We start from the raw sequence: 16,420 nt of genomic DNA on the forward strand, positions 1-16,420 counted from the left end.
ATACATTTTTTCACATACAAATTTGAATTCTGTGGATTTTCATTAAAATAATTGGTATTACTTTTATCGATTTTTTCATTTTTTTTACCACTCTTTTTACGCACGGTAGAGTGAATTGGTTTTGTACGGCTGAACATGTCATGCAATTTTGCAAAACTGTAACGTTGCACGAAATTGGAGTGAGATGCGGTTTATATTTGTACCTTCTTTCTTTCTTTGTTTAAAGATACTGTTGTAAGCGTAATTACGTATGTTGTTTTATGAAGGAAATGAAATTCAAGGTTTTTGTATCGATTTTTCCGCCTAGTAACGAAACGATTGTAAAAGCATTGAAAAATATGGTAGAGAATAGAATATAATCAAGAATGGTAGAGAATAGACGCTTTTGAACGTGGTGTCGGATGTTTAGAATCCTCTGGATAGTGAGAAGAAACAATGCTTCCATCTTGCAAGAGCTGCTGGTTGGCAATAGGCTATCATCTATTTGTCTTAGGCGTATCCTCCAGTTCTTTATGAGACGAGATCAGGACAACCTGGAAAAATTGATCGTTCTGGGAAGTGTTGAGGGAAGCAGAGGAAGAGGACGATTCCCAACAAGATGGAGTGACCAGGTCAGGACTGCTACTAGGAAATCTGTAGTTGAGTCAATGCAAGCTGCGGAGTGTCAACAGAGCTGGAGGACCACAACGACCCGCATTATGGAAGTTAGAAGAAGGGAAAGTCACGACCTTCAAACACGAGGAAAGAAAGGAAACATTGAAAACTGTAGATTTGTATAGAGTTGACACACAAACATTCATCTTCACATTATAAATAAAGTAAAAAGACTTGTTGTTTTCAAATTATTTTTATTATTATTATATAATTAACAATTACTTTACAATAACATTCACTCTGTTGGTTAAACATCATCAGTAGCACCCAAAATTACTCAAGACGTAATAAATTCCTAAAATTTAGTATATAATAATAATAAGCGGTTATAATTTACAGTGAGACGTGATAGTTTGGGCTCTTTCGCTATCTAATTAAGTACGTACAAATTTAACTTAATAGTTCTTTCATATAAAAATATGTATGTATTATAAAATAATAAAAAAATTCATACAGTGATTAATTAAAAATATTAACGTGGCTCAAACCGTGTACACTGCAGTCAAAATGCAGCAGTTAACCATTTGCCCGCGGCCGTCTTCTATGGAAGCTTTGCGCGACAAGTCTGTAGCGCGGCTGTCTTCCATAGAATTTCTGGACTTTGCACGAGATTTTGAGCCTTATATGCGCCTATTTCAACTGTTTTAAGGTTCAAAATTGGTTGAATATATTACTGAGAGTTGAATACCATCTATTCAATTTGCTTAAAATGAATATATACCAGTCAAAATTAGTTTTTTATGGAACCATATTGAAACCTCATTTATGTGACGTCACGTCTGTTGAACAATGGCGACGATACGTCTCAATTGTATGAAGAATGACTATTTGACAATTAAGCGAAGACTACGAGATATATTATGTATTTTATTGTTTAAAATAATACTTTATGTGTTAATTAACATATCTGGTTACTTGAGTAAATATTAATATCTGTATTTAAGGTCGAAAAATTCGTTGCCAAATTCGCGAAAAAGGTACCGCATACAGGGCTTGTTCGCTATATTTACTGCCGCGGGCAAAGGGTTAACAATTGACTCGGGACTATCAAATTTTATCTAGGAAAGCATTACATACACATAATCAAATCAATCTAAAATATATAACTAATTTAAATACAATAAAGTGGAATTGTCCTTAAAATACTATTATAATATAATTATGAATAGACCGCTGCGAGGTTGAAGCCGAACATACGAACATTCATAGGCTACACTCGGATCGCGCCGGGGTATAATAATATAAATATAATTTCTATGTGCAATACTGTTGAGGGACGCACTTCATTGCAGATTAAAAAATATATTCGCATCATCTGCGTTAAAGCGAGAGTTGTTGAATAATCTTATTGAAAACAAAATTTAATACAAACATATACAGGTTTTGGTGCAAACGATCGACAAGCGCCAGACAGACTGAACCACAGATTAACTGGATGGCTGCTTTAAACGCAATTCTCGACTTCACGAATGATAGATTGCAAATCAGATGACGAGTAACCTTTCGATGTGCACAGATGCAATTATTAAAATTGAGTTGGATCTTTCTGGCGAGTTTAATGAGGCAAAATTCGGAACTAAAGTATCAGAAGCACAGAACGTTTACAGGGTAGGTGTATGTCGGGACTTTGGGTAGATTTCGCTTAGTGTAAGTGCGAGCAGTGCGCACGCATAAGGTAAACGTGTCGTTAATCTGTTGTTCAGTCTGTCTGGCGCTTGTCGATCGTTTGCACCGCATCGACATATACATATACAAATACGAAACGGAATGTGATTCAATTGGTGCGAAGCTGATAGTCTCCGTTCTGCGTGATGTACCGGACCCACGGCAGCGCTTGATACCCGCTCTTTTCAATGATCTTCAAATACCGCACTTGAATGCCCGACGTTGTGAAGTACGGTATCTCGAACTTGACCTGTATCGGTGGCTTGCCGTCCGAGTCCTCGCACTCGACCGACGGCAGTCCGAAGTGCGCCTTCATGAGGTACTCCTTTCCGCCCTGGAACGACTTGATCAGCCACGTGATGGCGTTCTGCTCCGGCGTATACTTGACGCTGCCTATCGTCGTCTTGAACTTGGGAGAGTCTGCGTCAGCCGGCACCGGTATCACGATCTCGACGTTGTTCGCCGTCGACCTCTTCTTGAACTGCGACTTGGCTCGGATCATGTATTCGACTCGGGAGTGAGCGTGGCGGTCGATCACCGACTCGATCCAAATCAACGGCTTGACGTGTGTGTTCAGACGGTACGACATCAGCTCGAATTCGCCGTCTGGCGGGATGAACGAGATCGTCCGGTCGTTTTCGAATCTAGATAGTCGGACGCACTGATGGAATTTGACGTCCTCTAATTCCACCGACTTTGACTTGCCTCGGCCGGTGCTCTCGAACAGGACCTTATCGTTCAGACCGAGACGCAGCTCCGGCATACCCGAAAGGTACACCCTCATTTTGATAGCGCCGACTATTTCGCTCCGTAAGACGTTGCCGTTGGAATTGGCGAGTAGATTCACCGATTCAATGACGTCGAGGAAGACCTCGTTCTTGCGATACTTGATGCCTTCGGACCGCCACGACACGGCGTTGGTGACCGCCATCGGTATCCTCGGTTGTATCTCGAGTTTGTGACCCTCCTGCGTGATGTACTCTTGCAGGATTTTACTATCGGTCGTTTGAGGATATCCAAAGTCTAACAGCTCGTCCAAAAGTTCGTAGATCACGACGAAATTGTCCCGTATGCTCTCCTCTTCCAATTCTTTAAAATATTCAGTCATTACTTCTACTATTTTATATAAAAATACAAATACCAAGGCGATGTTGGCGTTCTTCTTCGTCGTCGACACTATGTATAGATTGTTTGTTTTGATGTAGGAGAAGGTGCACTCGTTGGTTTGCAACAGAGGTGTTACGAGACCCTCTTCCTCCTTTTCCATGAGCAACGGCATGAATTTGTCGATCACTCCCAACTCGATATCGCCGCGGTATGTACGCGATATCAACACCTTTCCCTTCACGTCCAATATATATATCGCCGAAGACGACATTGTTGAGAATATTCACCTGGAACATTGATAAAAGTAATGATTATTCATGTATTGAGAGCTTCAAAGCAGTTATAGAAGAAGACAAATCCTTTATGACTGTTTTGTTGACACAAGCGTGTGTTAAAAGCCAGAAATAATAGTTGCTTTATATGATATCCGTATGCGGTATAAACCCACATACCGTCTTATCTTCTCAACCGTTTGTATGTACGTTTCAATTGAAACACTATTGATGCTCAGCTCTTAAATATCGTTTATCTGTTGGGGTTTTCAACATCTTTATTATTTCAGAACAATAAAGTAACAAATCTTGTTTTACTTAAAATAATGTCTATTAGGATTTTGAATGCGTTCAATATTTTATTTTTTATTTTACATAGATATATACCAGGAAGGCCAAAATGCGCCTTCCTGGACAATTAATTACAAACAATGCAGCATTTTATTATTACATAAATCACTGTATTTCGAGAATTTGAAGAACACGAAATAACAATTAATTAAATAAATAATAAATCCATTGAGACATCTATGGATTTACATAGATTTGAACATAATTTTTACAAATTGTACACACAATAAATACAGAAGATTTGTGACAACAGGAAAGATGATTTTTTGCCAATTTTCGAGGAACCGTTTCAACAATGATCAGATAAAATTGGTAAACTCTGATAAGAAACGATCGATTTATAGTCACAAATACCCCAAATCTAACCAGCAGCATAGCGGATCGAATCCACTGATCACTTGGTGCTAAACATACACGCTACCATCGAGCCATACTGCTGGCTATATGTTACAGATGACAATCACACCATTTCGCACTTAAGTATCATCTTTCATAATAATTATTGCTGCATTTGTCTCGCGACCCGTGCAAAGTGAAGCAATATTTTTTAGCATAAGTGAACACTCACAGGGTGAAGATAATACGGAATATTGTATGAACGAAATGGAATTGACAAACGTCAAAAAAGGAATAGAAGTATATTTTTGTGAGGAGTATTTGACGTTAGGTGCAATTAGGCAAAGTTTGACGTTTACTAATAAGTGGGTGTACTGAAGTGACATAACCTACAATGACGTGGACCGCAGAAGTGAAGTGGCGATTGTGGGGAACGGGGGTGGGGGTGGGGGTGGGGGTGGGGCGGGGCGGGGGGCGAAGGCTGTACTCACTTCCGGTGGGGGCGCTCGCAGGGGGGGTGAGGGGATGAAATGGGGCGCAGCCGCCGCCCGCCTAACATATCCCAACTCGACTTGCACTCTACTCTACTCACTCTACTCTATATCGCACTTGCCCTTGTACAATATTTGTCTTGTAGCCACACACCAACAATCAGCCGAAACGTACCCCGATTCGACCATATCTGTTGACTTGAAATTTACCATTTTTTACAATTTATATTTACCCTTTAAGGTCTGTTCATTCAAAGAATTCGGTAAAATATTTACAAAATTTGCACTTTTCGCGACTAGAACTTACCGAAAAAGTCGCTATAAAAGCATTAGGCTGCCTCACGCCCAATTTAATTATTTCACAGCCTGCAACTAGTAGATCTTTTAGTTACTCGCGAAAATTTAATCCAGACATTTATAAAAAATACAATTGGTTAACGGGATGTACAGAAAAAAACGCGTTATTTTGTTATCCGTGTCTTTTGTTTGGAGGCGAGTCGAAGCATCTTGGACGAAAACAGGAGTTATTGACATTTAAACGATAAAATTAAAAAAACACTTGTCGAACACTTAAAAAATGTGTGTAATCTCACGATTTTGGGATCGGCTAACATAAAAACCCATTTGACAAGCGAAGCTTGTCGGCGGGAAATAGATAAGCATAACAAAAACGTCAAAAAAAATCGGGATGTTTTATTTAAAATTATTGATTGCGTTAAATTTTGCGAAAATAGAAGGAAAAAAATGGATTGGCAGGAAAAAGTTATCTTGGCTTCGAAACATGCGCATGTGGACCGATATGAGCGCCGAAGAGCTGTTCCGAGCCGCTGAAGACCGATGCGGATATATTCAAATAATCGACGAGGTGGTCGCCAACGTCCGGATGCGGACAAGGCATTAACAAGAAGAAGAAATTTTGCGGTAAATTTGAAATGCCAATGAGGGGACACGATGAAACAGATAATTCAAAAAATCCAGGAGTTTTTCGGGGGCTTCTAGAATATTCACAAAATTTCGACGATTCTTTAAAAAAACATTTTCAAACTTCTTCGGTTTTTAAAGGTACATCAAAAACTATTCAAAATGAACTTTTAGATTGTATTTTGAACGTGTGTAGGGAACAAATAAGTGCTGAAATAAAAAAAGCAACTTATCTAGCTGTTATTGCAGATGAAACAACCGATGTATCGATGCATTGTCAACAGGTTAATGTTTTTCGTTACGAATTAGGGAATTAAGTTTTTGAAAGGTTTTGGGGTTTTTTTAATCCGCGTCGCGAAACCAGCAAGCACGATTTTTTTTTAGCAATCTTACTGGAGTACCAGCGTATTTTTCGAAATCTTCATCGCGTTTGGACGCACCCCTTTAATGGGTGGTGAATTTTGCTAGTTTTTTTTTCAATAATACTTAAATCCACATGTAAGTGGTCGTACACGAAAAATTGTGCTTATTTTGTCCTGTTATGACATGATAGAATAATTATGGTGACATTTTTTAGACATCTTTTCAATGCAGCCCCGCCACTAAAAATTATCACGAGCCGCCACTGATTCTGACGCGTAGCTACGAATGCACGTGTATGCATTCATATTATAAGTACTCGACAATACGACGTAAGCAATATTGAGCCGTATCGTCATGGCCTGCAATGTATAAGTAAGCCGATGTTGCCTTGCACTCGGCCAAAGTGCTGTGAACGTGACGTGACCGCGACGTGTAGGTAAACATGAATAGAAATGTAATAAAATGACATATTTGAAACGGAGTCGTGCAGTGCTGAAGCCGTGCAGTGCTGTTAAGTATGAACAGACCTTTACTGTCAAACGAAGATCGTTATTTATATTCTAGCTCAATATAGGTACGGTTCATAACTCTTGATCAGAGCATGTCAATGGCTGTGGTCGAGCTGTTCCTTTGATTCCACGGGTCTTCTAATTTATATCTGCAGACATTAATCGGAATTTTTTTATTTGAATTTAATTCACGTCGGGTTCACCAGTTATAAGGCGGGTTAAAGGTTTTGACTGTTTCCCAGTCTATGGAAATTCAGTTGAATTTTGAAGAGGATCTTTATTACTCGATTAATACAGGTGTATTTGTATGTACAGCGAAGTAGGTAGGGGATTCGCTGGAACGAGCCAGGTCGAGTTCCTGAAGCTCACTGGCATCTGGGGACGATGCGCTGGTTTATAAAGGTGTTGTTTGAGCGACGTGTAGCCGGGCTGGTGAGACCACGTCCTGGAAGATTCCAACGGGTCGAGGTCTTCCTTTGTGTTCTATGTTTGATGCGTAGTTGCGTAGCTCCTTGGGATTTCCCGTGTACTCGTGATTGCGTATCTGAAGCGAGTTTAATCGCCTTTATGGGTAAGCTGGACGAAGTATTTCGGCAACGGCTGACTTTCGTGTACGAGAACAGGACGCGATGATGTCATTTGTACAGATTAAGTTCAATGAGGGAAATAGGTGATATCATCGACCAAGTTTCGTATGGTACAAGTTGTGCTATATCCCTACAGCATTTTTTATAATTTATATTTACCCTTTACTGTCAAACGAAGATCGTTATTTTATATTTTAGCTCAATATAGGTACGGCTCATAACTCTCGATCAGAGCATGTCGAGCTGTTACTTTGATTCCACGGGGGTATTGGAGTAAATTTTTGTGAAGAGCACCATCGAGATCACAAATAACTGTTCGGTGATTATTGGTCACAAAGTGCTCGCCCAAAAGTCGCTACCGCACTCCGTCTCTGGCTTCCATAATAAAAATACGCGAATCAACATGCCAGTCGTCTCATTCGTCCATCCCCTATAATATTGACATTAACTATTGTAGCATTTGCTAAAAAGAGTCGCCGTTATAATTGGTTTTAGAGGATTATCTCCAGGTTTAAGTACTATCGGTTATCAATGGAAACCCCCGAATAGACGTAGTGGTCGGTAACGGCACCCACGATCGCAACGTGATTAATAATCCAATTACCCAAATAACATTCCATAATGTCAGAGATTTTATTTTTGACATAAAATTCAAGACAATGACTACTGTTTCAACCACCCGATGATTTACTCAATTTCTTTATTTTAAATTCCAGTGGTCCAATGCAATTCCCAATATCCCAAACTAAGCGATCTGCGTTCTCAATGTACAATTTTAAAGTAGTTTTGAAAAGGAATTGCAATATATGTATATAAAATCCGCATTTAATATGACGGGTGAAAAGGAAGTAAAGTAGTAGCCACCAACGTGATCAAATCGGTTCCGACTTACAGGATGGTGACCCGAACTCGATTATGTCGTACTATGCGCTAAATAAAATTAAAAAACAATGAAATTGATGATCAAATTTTAGTCTAAATGTATGCAAGTTTCACCACCACCACCCTCCCCCATAAAGGTACACACAATTACAATTTTAAAATTAAATGCACAACATATTTCTTTATAAATATTTTAATAAATAAACATTACAAAGCATTAATTTAACAAAGTATTAATTCTTTTTTTAAATTTAACACTATGTATAGTCAAACTATACAAATTATTTATTTATTTTACATACATATATACCAGGAAAACACCAATGCACCTTCCTGGCAAATTACAAACGATGCAGCATTTTTATTACACAAATCGCCGAATTACGAGACACTGAAAAACTCGAAATTAACGAGACATCTATGAATTTTATATATAAACTTGTTAAAAAATTGCAGTCAACTCAGGAATGACAGCCAAAAGGCTGGGAAAAGTTGTTATTTTCATTAAGAGCTAGGAGCCACCAAACATCTATAAAATCGCCTCGTTTTTACACCCACGAAAAGAGTCCAGCGTGCTAATTTATTGGTTGATTTTTAAAAAAATACGAAGACACAAATATAGAAAATATCTTTCTCATACTGATGATGATTTTTTTTTTAAATTGGTCCAGTTTCGGAGGAGAAAACTGGAGAATACGAAACCTAGATTTTGTCGATTTAAAATAGGTATTATCTGGTCGAGGCGCAACTATCGTATTCACTCTATATATATATATATATATATATATATATATATATATATATATATATATATATATATATATATATATATATCATCATCATCATCATTTACAGCCATTCGCCATCCACTGCTGGATGAAGGCCTCTCCAACACGCTTCCACTCGTCTCTGTTTTGCGCAACACTCATCCATCTCATTCCGCACATTTTCCTAATTTCGTTCACCCATCTTCCTTGCGGTCTTCCTTTTACTCTTTTGCCTTCTCTCGGGTACCATTCAAGCACTTCTTTTGTCCACCTTTCGTCCATCCTCCTAGCTACGTGACCCGCCCATTGCCATTTCAATCTCTTCACTCTATCCACTATGTCCACTACCCTTGTCATATTTCTCACCCACGTGTTCCGCTTCCTGTCTTTCCTCGTTATGCCAAGCATACAGCGTTCCATACTTCTTTGAGTGCATTGGATTTTATTTTGCATCTTGGCGTTCAGTGTCCAAGTTTCACATCCATACGTCATCACTGGCAAAACGCATTGATCAAAGATCCTTTTCTTCAGGCAGAGTGGCATTTTTGATTTAAAAACAGCATTCATCCGTCCAAATGCACTCCACCCCAATTTCATACGTCTCTTTATCTCTTCATTTTTACTACCAGACATGTCAATTATTTGACCTAAATATAAATAATTATTTACTACTTCTACTGGTTTATCATCTAAGGGGATGCTATCAGGCATGCAATAACTATTGAACATTAGTTTAGTCTTATCTACGTTAATTTTTAATCCTACTTTTCTACTTTCCCTGTCCAGCTGTGTTAGTCTGATAAGTAGGTCAGCTGAATCACGAGCTACTAAAACTATATCGTCTGCGAACCGAAGGTGACTCAAAAAGCGACCATTGATGCTTACTCCGGCTGTATCCCAATCCAATTTCCTGAAAACTCCCTCAAGCACCGCATTGAATAACTTGGGCGAGATTGTATCTCCTTGTCTTACTCCTTTTCCTATGCTAAATCTATCTGTACCTGAAAAAATTTTAACTGAAGCTGTGGCATTCTTATATATTGTAGCTAACAGTCCCACATAGGGTTCCGGCACTCCCTGTGTTTTTAGAGCGTTAAGTACTGCATTATGACTAACTGTATCGAAGGCTTTCTCATAATCGACGAAACCTAGGCACAGTGGCCGTTGATATTCGTTGGCGCGCTCGATTAGTTCGCCAACTACTTGGAGGTGGTCCATTGTGCTGAAATTTGCCCTAAACCCTGCCTGCTCTATAGGTTGGTTCTCGTCGAGGATATTCTTCAGCCTTTCTGTAATAACCTTCGTGAAGAGCTTGTAGACCGCTGAAAGTAGACTAATGGGTCGGTAGTTCTTGATATCGCTTTTGTCGCCTTTTTTGTGTATTAAAATGATAGTTGCGTTATTCCATCCTTCTGGTATAGCTTGGTTCTGGATGCATTTGCTGAAAAGCCTAGCTAAGATATTAATTAGGGGGGGGCCGCCACATTTTAGTAAGTCGATGGGAATATTATCTTCCCCTGGGGTTTTACCATTCTTTGCAGTTTTTAGCGCGGCCTCTACTTCGCTAGGCAATACTGCAGGAACCCTTTGGCCGTGTGTCGATTCCAGAGTGGGGAATTGGCCGTTGTCGTTCTCGTATAGTTTTGCATAGAACGTGTAAACTCTGTCTATGATTTCTTCTCTATTCCTAATTATTACTCCGCTCTCTGATCTGATTGCGATCATTTGGTTTTTGCCTAAGAAAAGATCCTGTTTGCACTTTTTCAGGCTACGGTTATTCTTAATGGTATTTTCTATTAGCTTGCTGTTAAAATCCCTGACATCCCTGACTATTCTCTTCTTAATTTCCTTATTTACTAGATTGTATTCTTGCTTATTATTATCCCTATCTAAATTCCTTTTATGCTTAATTAGGTTTTTTGTTTCCGCTGAAATTTTGCTTAATTTAATCTGTTTCCTGAAACCACCTAATTTCTTACCTGTTGAGGTTAGAACCGAACTAATTACAGTGTTCAATTCCTCGATGTCTGCTTCTGGGTTTAATTTCCCGTATCGATTTCCAAGTTCGAGTTCGAATTCCTTTTTCCTAGACCTTAGTTGAGCGAAATCTGGAGAGTTACTGCATCCTTTTATTAATTTCCTACGTTCGCAATTTATATTAATGGCCATCTTGGCACGGACTAATCTGTGATCGCTGCCTATATCTACTTTACTTAAAACACTAACGTCTTTAACGGAGTGCAGGGCATTTGTTAGGATGAAATCGATCTCGTTTCTGTCTCCTTTAGGACTCTCCCAAGTCCACTTATTGTTGGTGTTTTTCCTGAAAAATGAATTAGTGATGAAGAGCCTGTTGTGTTCTGCGAATTCTATGAGGCGATCGCCTCTGTCGTTTCTTTGGCCGGTACCAAAATTGCCTACTGCTCTTTCTGTGTTTGCCTTTTGTCCTATTTTTGCGTTAAAGTCGCCCATGATTATTTTAAAGTGGTGGCGGCTATTATCGTATGCGCCCTGTAGTTTTTCGTAGAAGTCTTCTATTTCCTCGTCTGGGTGGCTAGATGTGGGGGCGTACACTTGGAAGATTTGACAAGTGTACCTGCTCGAGATTCTTAATACTACATAGCATATACGTTCCGATATGTCGTTTATTTCTATAATATTTCTTTCTATTCTCTTATTGATAAGAAACCCTACTCCTCCTATTCTACCATTTGGTAGCCCTCTCCAGTAGAGACAGTTACCACTTTTTAGGATTATTTGGTTTTCCTGTTTTCGTCTTACTTCGCTAAGTCCTACTAAATCCCATTTGATACTTTCTAGTTCATTCTCTAATGCAAGCACACTTCCTTCACTCGATAACGTTCTTACATTGTACGTGGCTAAATACAGGTTTCTATTAGCTAAGCTATCATCCATCGTCACTCTTACCTTGTTGGAGGTTTGGATATTATTTTTCTCGCATTTATCCAAGATGTGTTGAGAAAAAGGCGGTACTTGAGAGAGATTTCCATTCAAGGAGTGAGTTCTTACCGCCATAAACTCTTCTCTGTGGTCAGCTTTGACATATAGTCATCCTAGGTATCACTTGGATCACTTATGAGTTATTACATGCCATTTAACAGGGTTACTTTGTAAGTGAAAGTAGTTAGTTATGATAATAATAGATTAGCAATTGTTATACTACTTTTTTACAGATCTTTATCGTGAGACGCCTCTTTGGAGACAACGGATTTATATATGTGAGTGCGGTTTGCAATTTAATATTTTAATAATAACTTTAGTAAAGTATATAAAATTACACGAATTACTTTAATATAATTTAAATATGAAAAAGAACTGATAGACAGTTGGGAAACACCGTTTCTGTTTGCTATTATTCTATTAAGTAAAGTTCGTTAAAGATTTTTGGCTGGAAGCAATTATGTGGAAGATTTATTGCTTCTGTGGGACCGACTTGGCTGGCGAAGGACCCTTTTTTTGTATTCAGGTAGGGAGATGTATCTCGTTTGACACCGATTTGACACAAAAATTAGCACAAAATTTTTCGAAATAACTGATATAAAACCGCTTTTTACGACCGATTTGCTGTTTATTTTTACACTTAAATTATACTAGGATGCAATTAGTAAAATAAGTGATTAGATGGTTAAGTTAAATTTCGTGCAATAGCCGGGTTTAAGCGAGTAATAGCGGGAGGAACGCAGAAGCACGTCCTCCTCACATGACACGAAAGACCGAACTCCATATATATATATATATATATATATATATATACAGTGGCGGACTGGGACTGAAATTAGTACATGCCAGGAGTCAAAGGGGGCCCCCAGGGTTAAAAAAAATTTTTCCTCCCCCCCCCCCCCCATATATAAAAAAAAAAATCTTTTTTTTTTATCACGCTAAAAATCTAGGGTAAAAAATAAATCAAATTTTCAAAAATGCACGAATCAAAAATAAAAATTGCAATTATATTTTGCAATTTTTATTTTTATTTTTATTAATTAGAATATACACATACTACACGTCTTACTGGCAATTAACAGAAATACAAAATGTATATAGGAAACTTTATTTACAAGATAGGACTGAACCGAGATTCAACAAGGACATACACATAAAATACATAATTATAAAAGAATAATAAAAAATCTAAAAGAAAAATTGGAAAATTAAGAGTATATTAGCAAACGTTTGAGTCCTTTCGACGCTTGTGCATATCTGTTAATAATTTCTTCTGCATCCAAATCATCTAACATTTGCTTCTCAATAGAAAGGAACATAAAATTTTCTAAATTTTCTTCAGACAACGTATTTCTCAGTCTGTTCTTAATTATTTTTAATTTTGAAAACGTCCTCTCACATTGCACTTGTGTAACTGAGAGTGTGGAGACGATTTTGTATAATTCATATAGGTTATCATACGCTTTGTCGTGTAGTCTGTTCGACGATAAAATTTTTAAAACGCACGATGGACATGTTCTGCAAGTTTTACAGCTGCTGCTGTCATCCTCACTCTCACTAATTTGAAGTAATAGCTTCAATATATCAAAATTTGAGGCAAATGAAACCAATTCTAATTTTACATTGCCTCTTTTGATTAGTGGAAAGAACTTCACAACACCATCCAATGCAATATCATCAAGGCCTTTTTCTGCAATAATTTTAAAATTAGCTGGGTCCAACCAAGATAAATCTTTATACAACTGCTTGTGATGTATAAATCGTGATTGTAGCGATTGGACAATGCGATCCATTATAAGGTTAAATACAGTTATTCGAAAATCAGCCAGAGGATCCGAAGAATTTCCTTCATCATTAGTTACTTCATCTGCCATTCTTTTCTTCTTCCTTTGTCTTTTAACAGGCAACGCTGTTTCTATAGAATCAATTTCCAATGTTTGATTTTCATCCATATTAATCATTGAAATCATATCATTACATATTGTTACGAATTCGAAAGCCTTACTGTGAACATTATGGAATGTTCTTTTCTGTTCCATCAACTTTGTTGTTGCTGTATCTACCAAACTCCATGCAGTAAACATATCTAAACAATTTGTTTGTAAATAACTAGACAAGGGGGCTGTGGTTTCAAATATGTACAAGTAAGTAAATGCTGTCAATATGGTTTCAAACTTTTGAAGACTCTGGAGTAAATAAGTGGCTTCGTGCTTCGTTTTTGCATCAAACTTGTCTGAATCCTGTATCATTGATAAGCATGTAAGTAGATTTACGAAAGTACTAGCAGTGGGATCATTAAAATGTCCAAATATTGTTGTTGCTGCATTAGATTTTCCCGACCACCTGGTTTCACCAATTAGTTTTAATCTTTTCATCTTTTCTTGCCCCAGTTGTTTTTCAACAACTCCTATCCACACAGACATTCTCTTATATGATCCATTTATAAAAGTTGCTAAATTTTGAAGCAAATTAAAAAAAGAAACTGCAGACACACAACATTTTGTGGTTTCAGTTACTACCAAATTTAAGACATGGGCATAACACCATATATGAACATGTTGATCTGCCATGTTAGCAAGTTTACTCTGCAAACCATTATACTCTCCATGGTAGCTTGCAGCACCATCGGTGCTATCAGATATACAATTTTTAGGGTCAATATTAAGATGTTGCAACTTTTCAGTCAATAAATTAAAAAGTCCCTGTCCTGTACCATCATTACACGGCACAATTGAAAGTAGGCGCTCATAGACAATGCTTTTATGCACATACCGAATAATGATGCTAAATTGATCGATGATTGTATTATCCTGTGTTGAATCAACCTGGATAGAATAATATTTTGCTTCAAAAACTTCATGACTAATTCTTTCTTGAATCATAGTTTTCATAATATGGATTAACCTATTAACAGTTGTTTTGCTCAAGTAGGTAATTAGTCCACCACGGCCTTTATTTCCCGCCTTTCCTTGGTGCTTAAGTCGTTTCATTCTTTGATATGACTTTTTTTGCACTGCAGAAACGTGAGCTGCTATAATGGTGTCATATTTTGCCATCAACTGCACTGAAGCCAAAAAATTACCATGATTCGAAGCTTCATCATCCAGAGTATAGGCCGATTCATTTCTGTGACTTCGAAAAGAAACTGCTTGCTTGCCTAACATCTTTATGATGTCTATAATCCTCATGACAATACTTCTTTGCTTTAGTACCTTTTCTTTCTTTTGAATTAATGATGACGCAAAAAAATTATCTAATGTTCCATTATTAACCACACTGATATATTGATGAACATTTCGCACATGGGTTGTTGTCGATTCGTGCACAGCCAAGTTCTGGCTAATACGTCTGTAGTCACTAAAGCCATGTACAAATGATGATGAATCCGATTTGGGACACTCAAACGCTAAGCAATATGAACAATATAAGCACTTATTTTCTATGTTATATGTTAGCCAATTTCTTGGGACTGAATCATTCATAGTGTTTCTCTCATATAATCGAGCATCAAATGGTAGATCACTTACAGGCTGAAATGGATGTTCAGCAAAAAATTGTTTCAGATTGTCTCGCGATGGATATTGAAATATTCCAGTAGTACATTTTTTTTCTTGTGTAGGTTCAATAACATCATGTGCCTCAGAATTTATGTCTGAAGTAATATCTAATTCCTTGTCACTAGTTGAAACTATAGGTATATGCGCGGATGTTGCAACTATAGGAAATATAGTCTGTACAGATACCGGAATAATGAAGCCTGAAGTACTGGGCCTGGGTTGATTAATATAGGATGCACTTATTCTTGTCTCTATATCCAAAGAATTTCTTTCTTGTTCTTGCAACTCACTTGTCAATACATCATCGCCATGAGTATTGTTTCTTGTTTCTTGATTATTTGTTGCGCAACTGGACATTGATGCGGGAAGTGGTTGTGGTACTATAAAATCTGTAATAGATCTGCAATACTTGGCTGACTTCTGTTTTTTTGTTTCTTGGCGTTCTTTGCGTTTTAGTGATCCAGATTTATACCTTCTCTTTTCCATGTTAATAGGGGTAATATATCTGAAAATCAAAACCGATTTATATTTTTGCAAAGCAGTTTCTTCTCTTTTTGTTTTTACAGGGTTTATTATACGATTTTTTTAATTCTTCGTATTAATAAGGATTTTCATTCAATTATAATTATATTTTTAATCGATGCTAATTACAAATTCTTTATATGTAAAATAACACTGCTCTACACGAAAAATGGTTCAGAGACCAGATATGAATTTTCTTATAGATATATTTACAGTGAACCCGAATCTGGTAATAAAAAATGTTGGTTGGCCCGAGATTCGGAGATACATACATATGTATATGTGTTTTTTAAATCGCGCGATTTTTCTATATCTTGGTGTTGTTCGGTCGATGTCTCAAAATCTGTCAATTTACTGTTCAAAATGAATATTGGAATCTATAGTCGGGTATTTTATCTTTCATTTGTAGTACTTTTCAGCTTTCAAATCTCTCTAAATAGTCGTCCAGTTCAAATCAAAAGTCAAAAGTACGTAT

General features: G+C 37.4%; 2 protein-coding genes across 2 annotated transcripts; both read right to left on the bottom strand.

The window, feature by feature from the left end:
• Window positions 1-838: 838 nt before the first annotated feature.
• On the bottom strand, window positions 839-4,965 carry LOC143911714 (AP-1 complex subunit mu-1-like). Its single transcript, XM_077430719.1, has 2 exons — window positions 4,877-4,965; window positions 839-3,713 (listed from the first exon to the last, which is right to left on the bottom strand). The coding sequence occupies exon 2, from the start codon at window positions 3,695-3,697 to the stop codon at window positions 2,429-2,431; it is 1,269 nt and encodes a 422-aa protein (XP_077286845.1). The 5' UTR covers window positions 3,698-3,713; window positions 4,877-4,965; the 3' UTR covers window positions 839-2,428.
• An 8,109-nt stretch (window positions 4,966-13,074) lies between these two features.
• On the bottom strand, window positions 13,075-15,909 carry LOC143912410 (zinc finger MYM-type protein 1-like). Its single transcript, XM_077431686.1, has one exon. It carries the CDS (start codon window positions 15,907-15,909, stop codon window positions 13,075-13,077), a length of 2,835 nt encoding a protein of 944 aa, XP_077287812.1.
• Between the last annotated feature and the right edge of the window lie 511 nt (window positions 15,910-16,420).

Source organism: Arctopsyche grandis, chromosome 5 (genome assembly GCF_051622035.1).
Source record: "Arctopsyche grandis isolate Sample6627 chromosome 5, ASM5162203v2, whole genome shotgun sequence".
NCBI classification, from domain to species: domain Eukaryota; kingdom Metazoa; phylum Arthropoda; class Insecta; order Trichoptera; family Hydropsychidae; genus Arctopsyche; species Arctopsyche grandis.

What these genes read in the sequence shown, in the direction of transcription:
- LOC143911714 (XM_077430719.1), bottom strand. Translation starts at nt 3,697, where the DNA reads ATGTCGTCTTCGGCGATATATATATTGGACGTGAAGGGAAAGGTGTTG.
- LOC143912410 (XM_077431686.1), bottom strand. Translation starts at nt 15,909, where the DNA reads ATGGAAAAGAGAAGGTATAAATCTGGATCACTAAAACGCAAAGAACGC.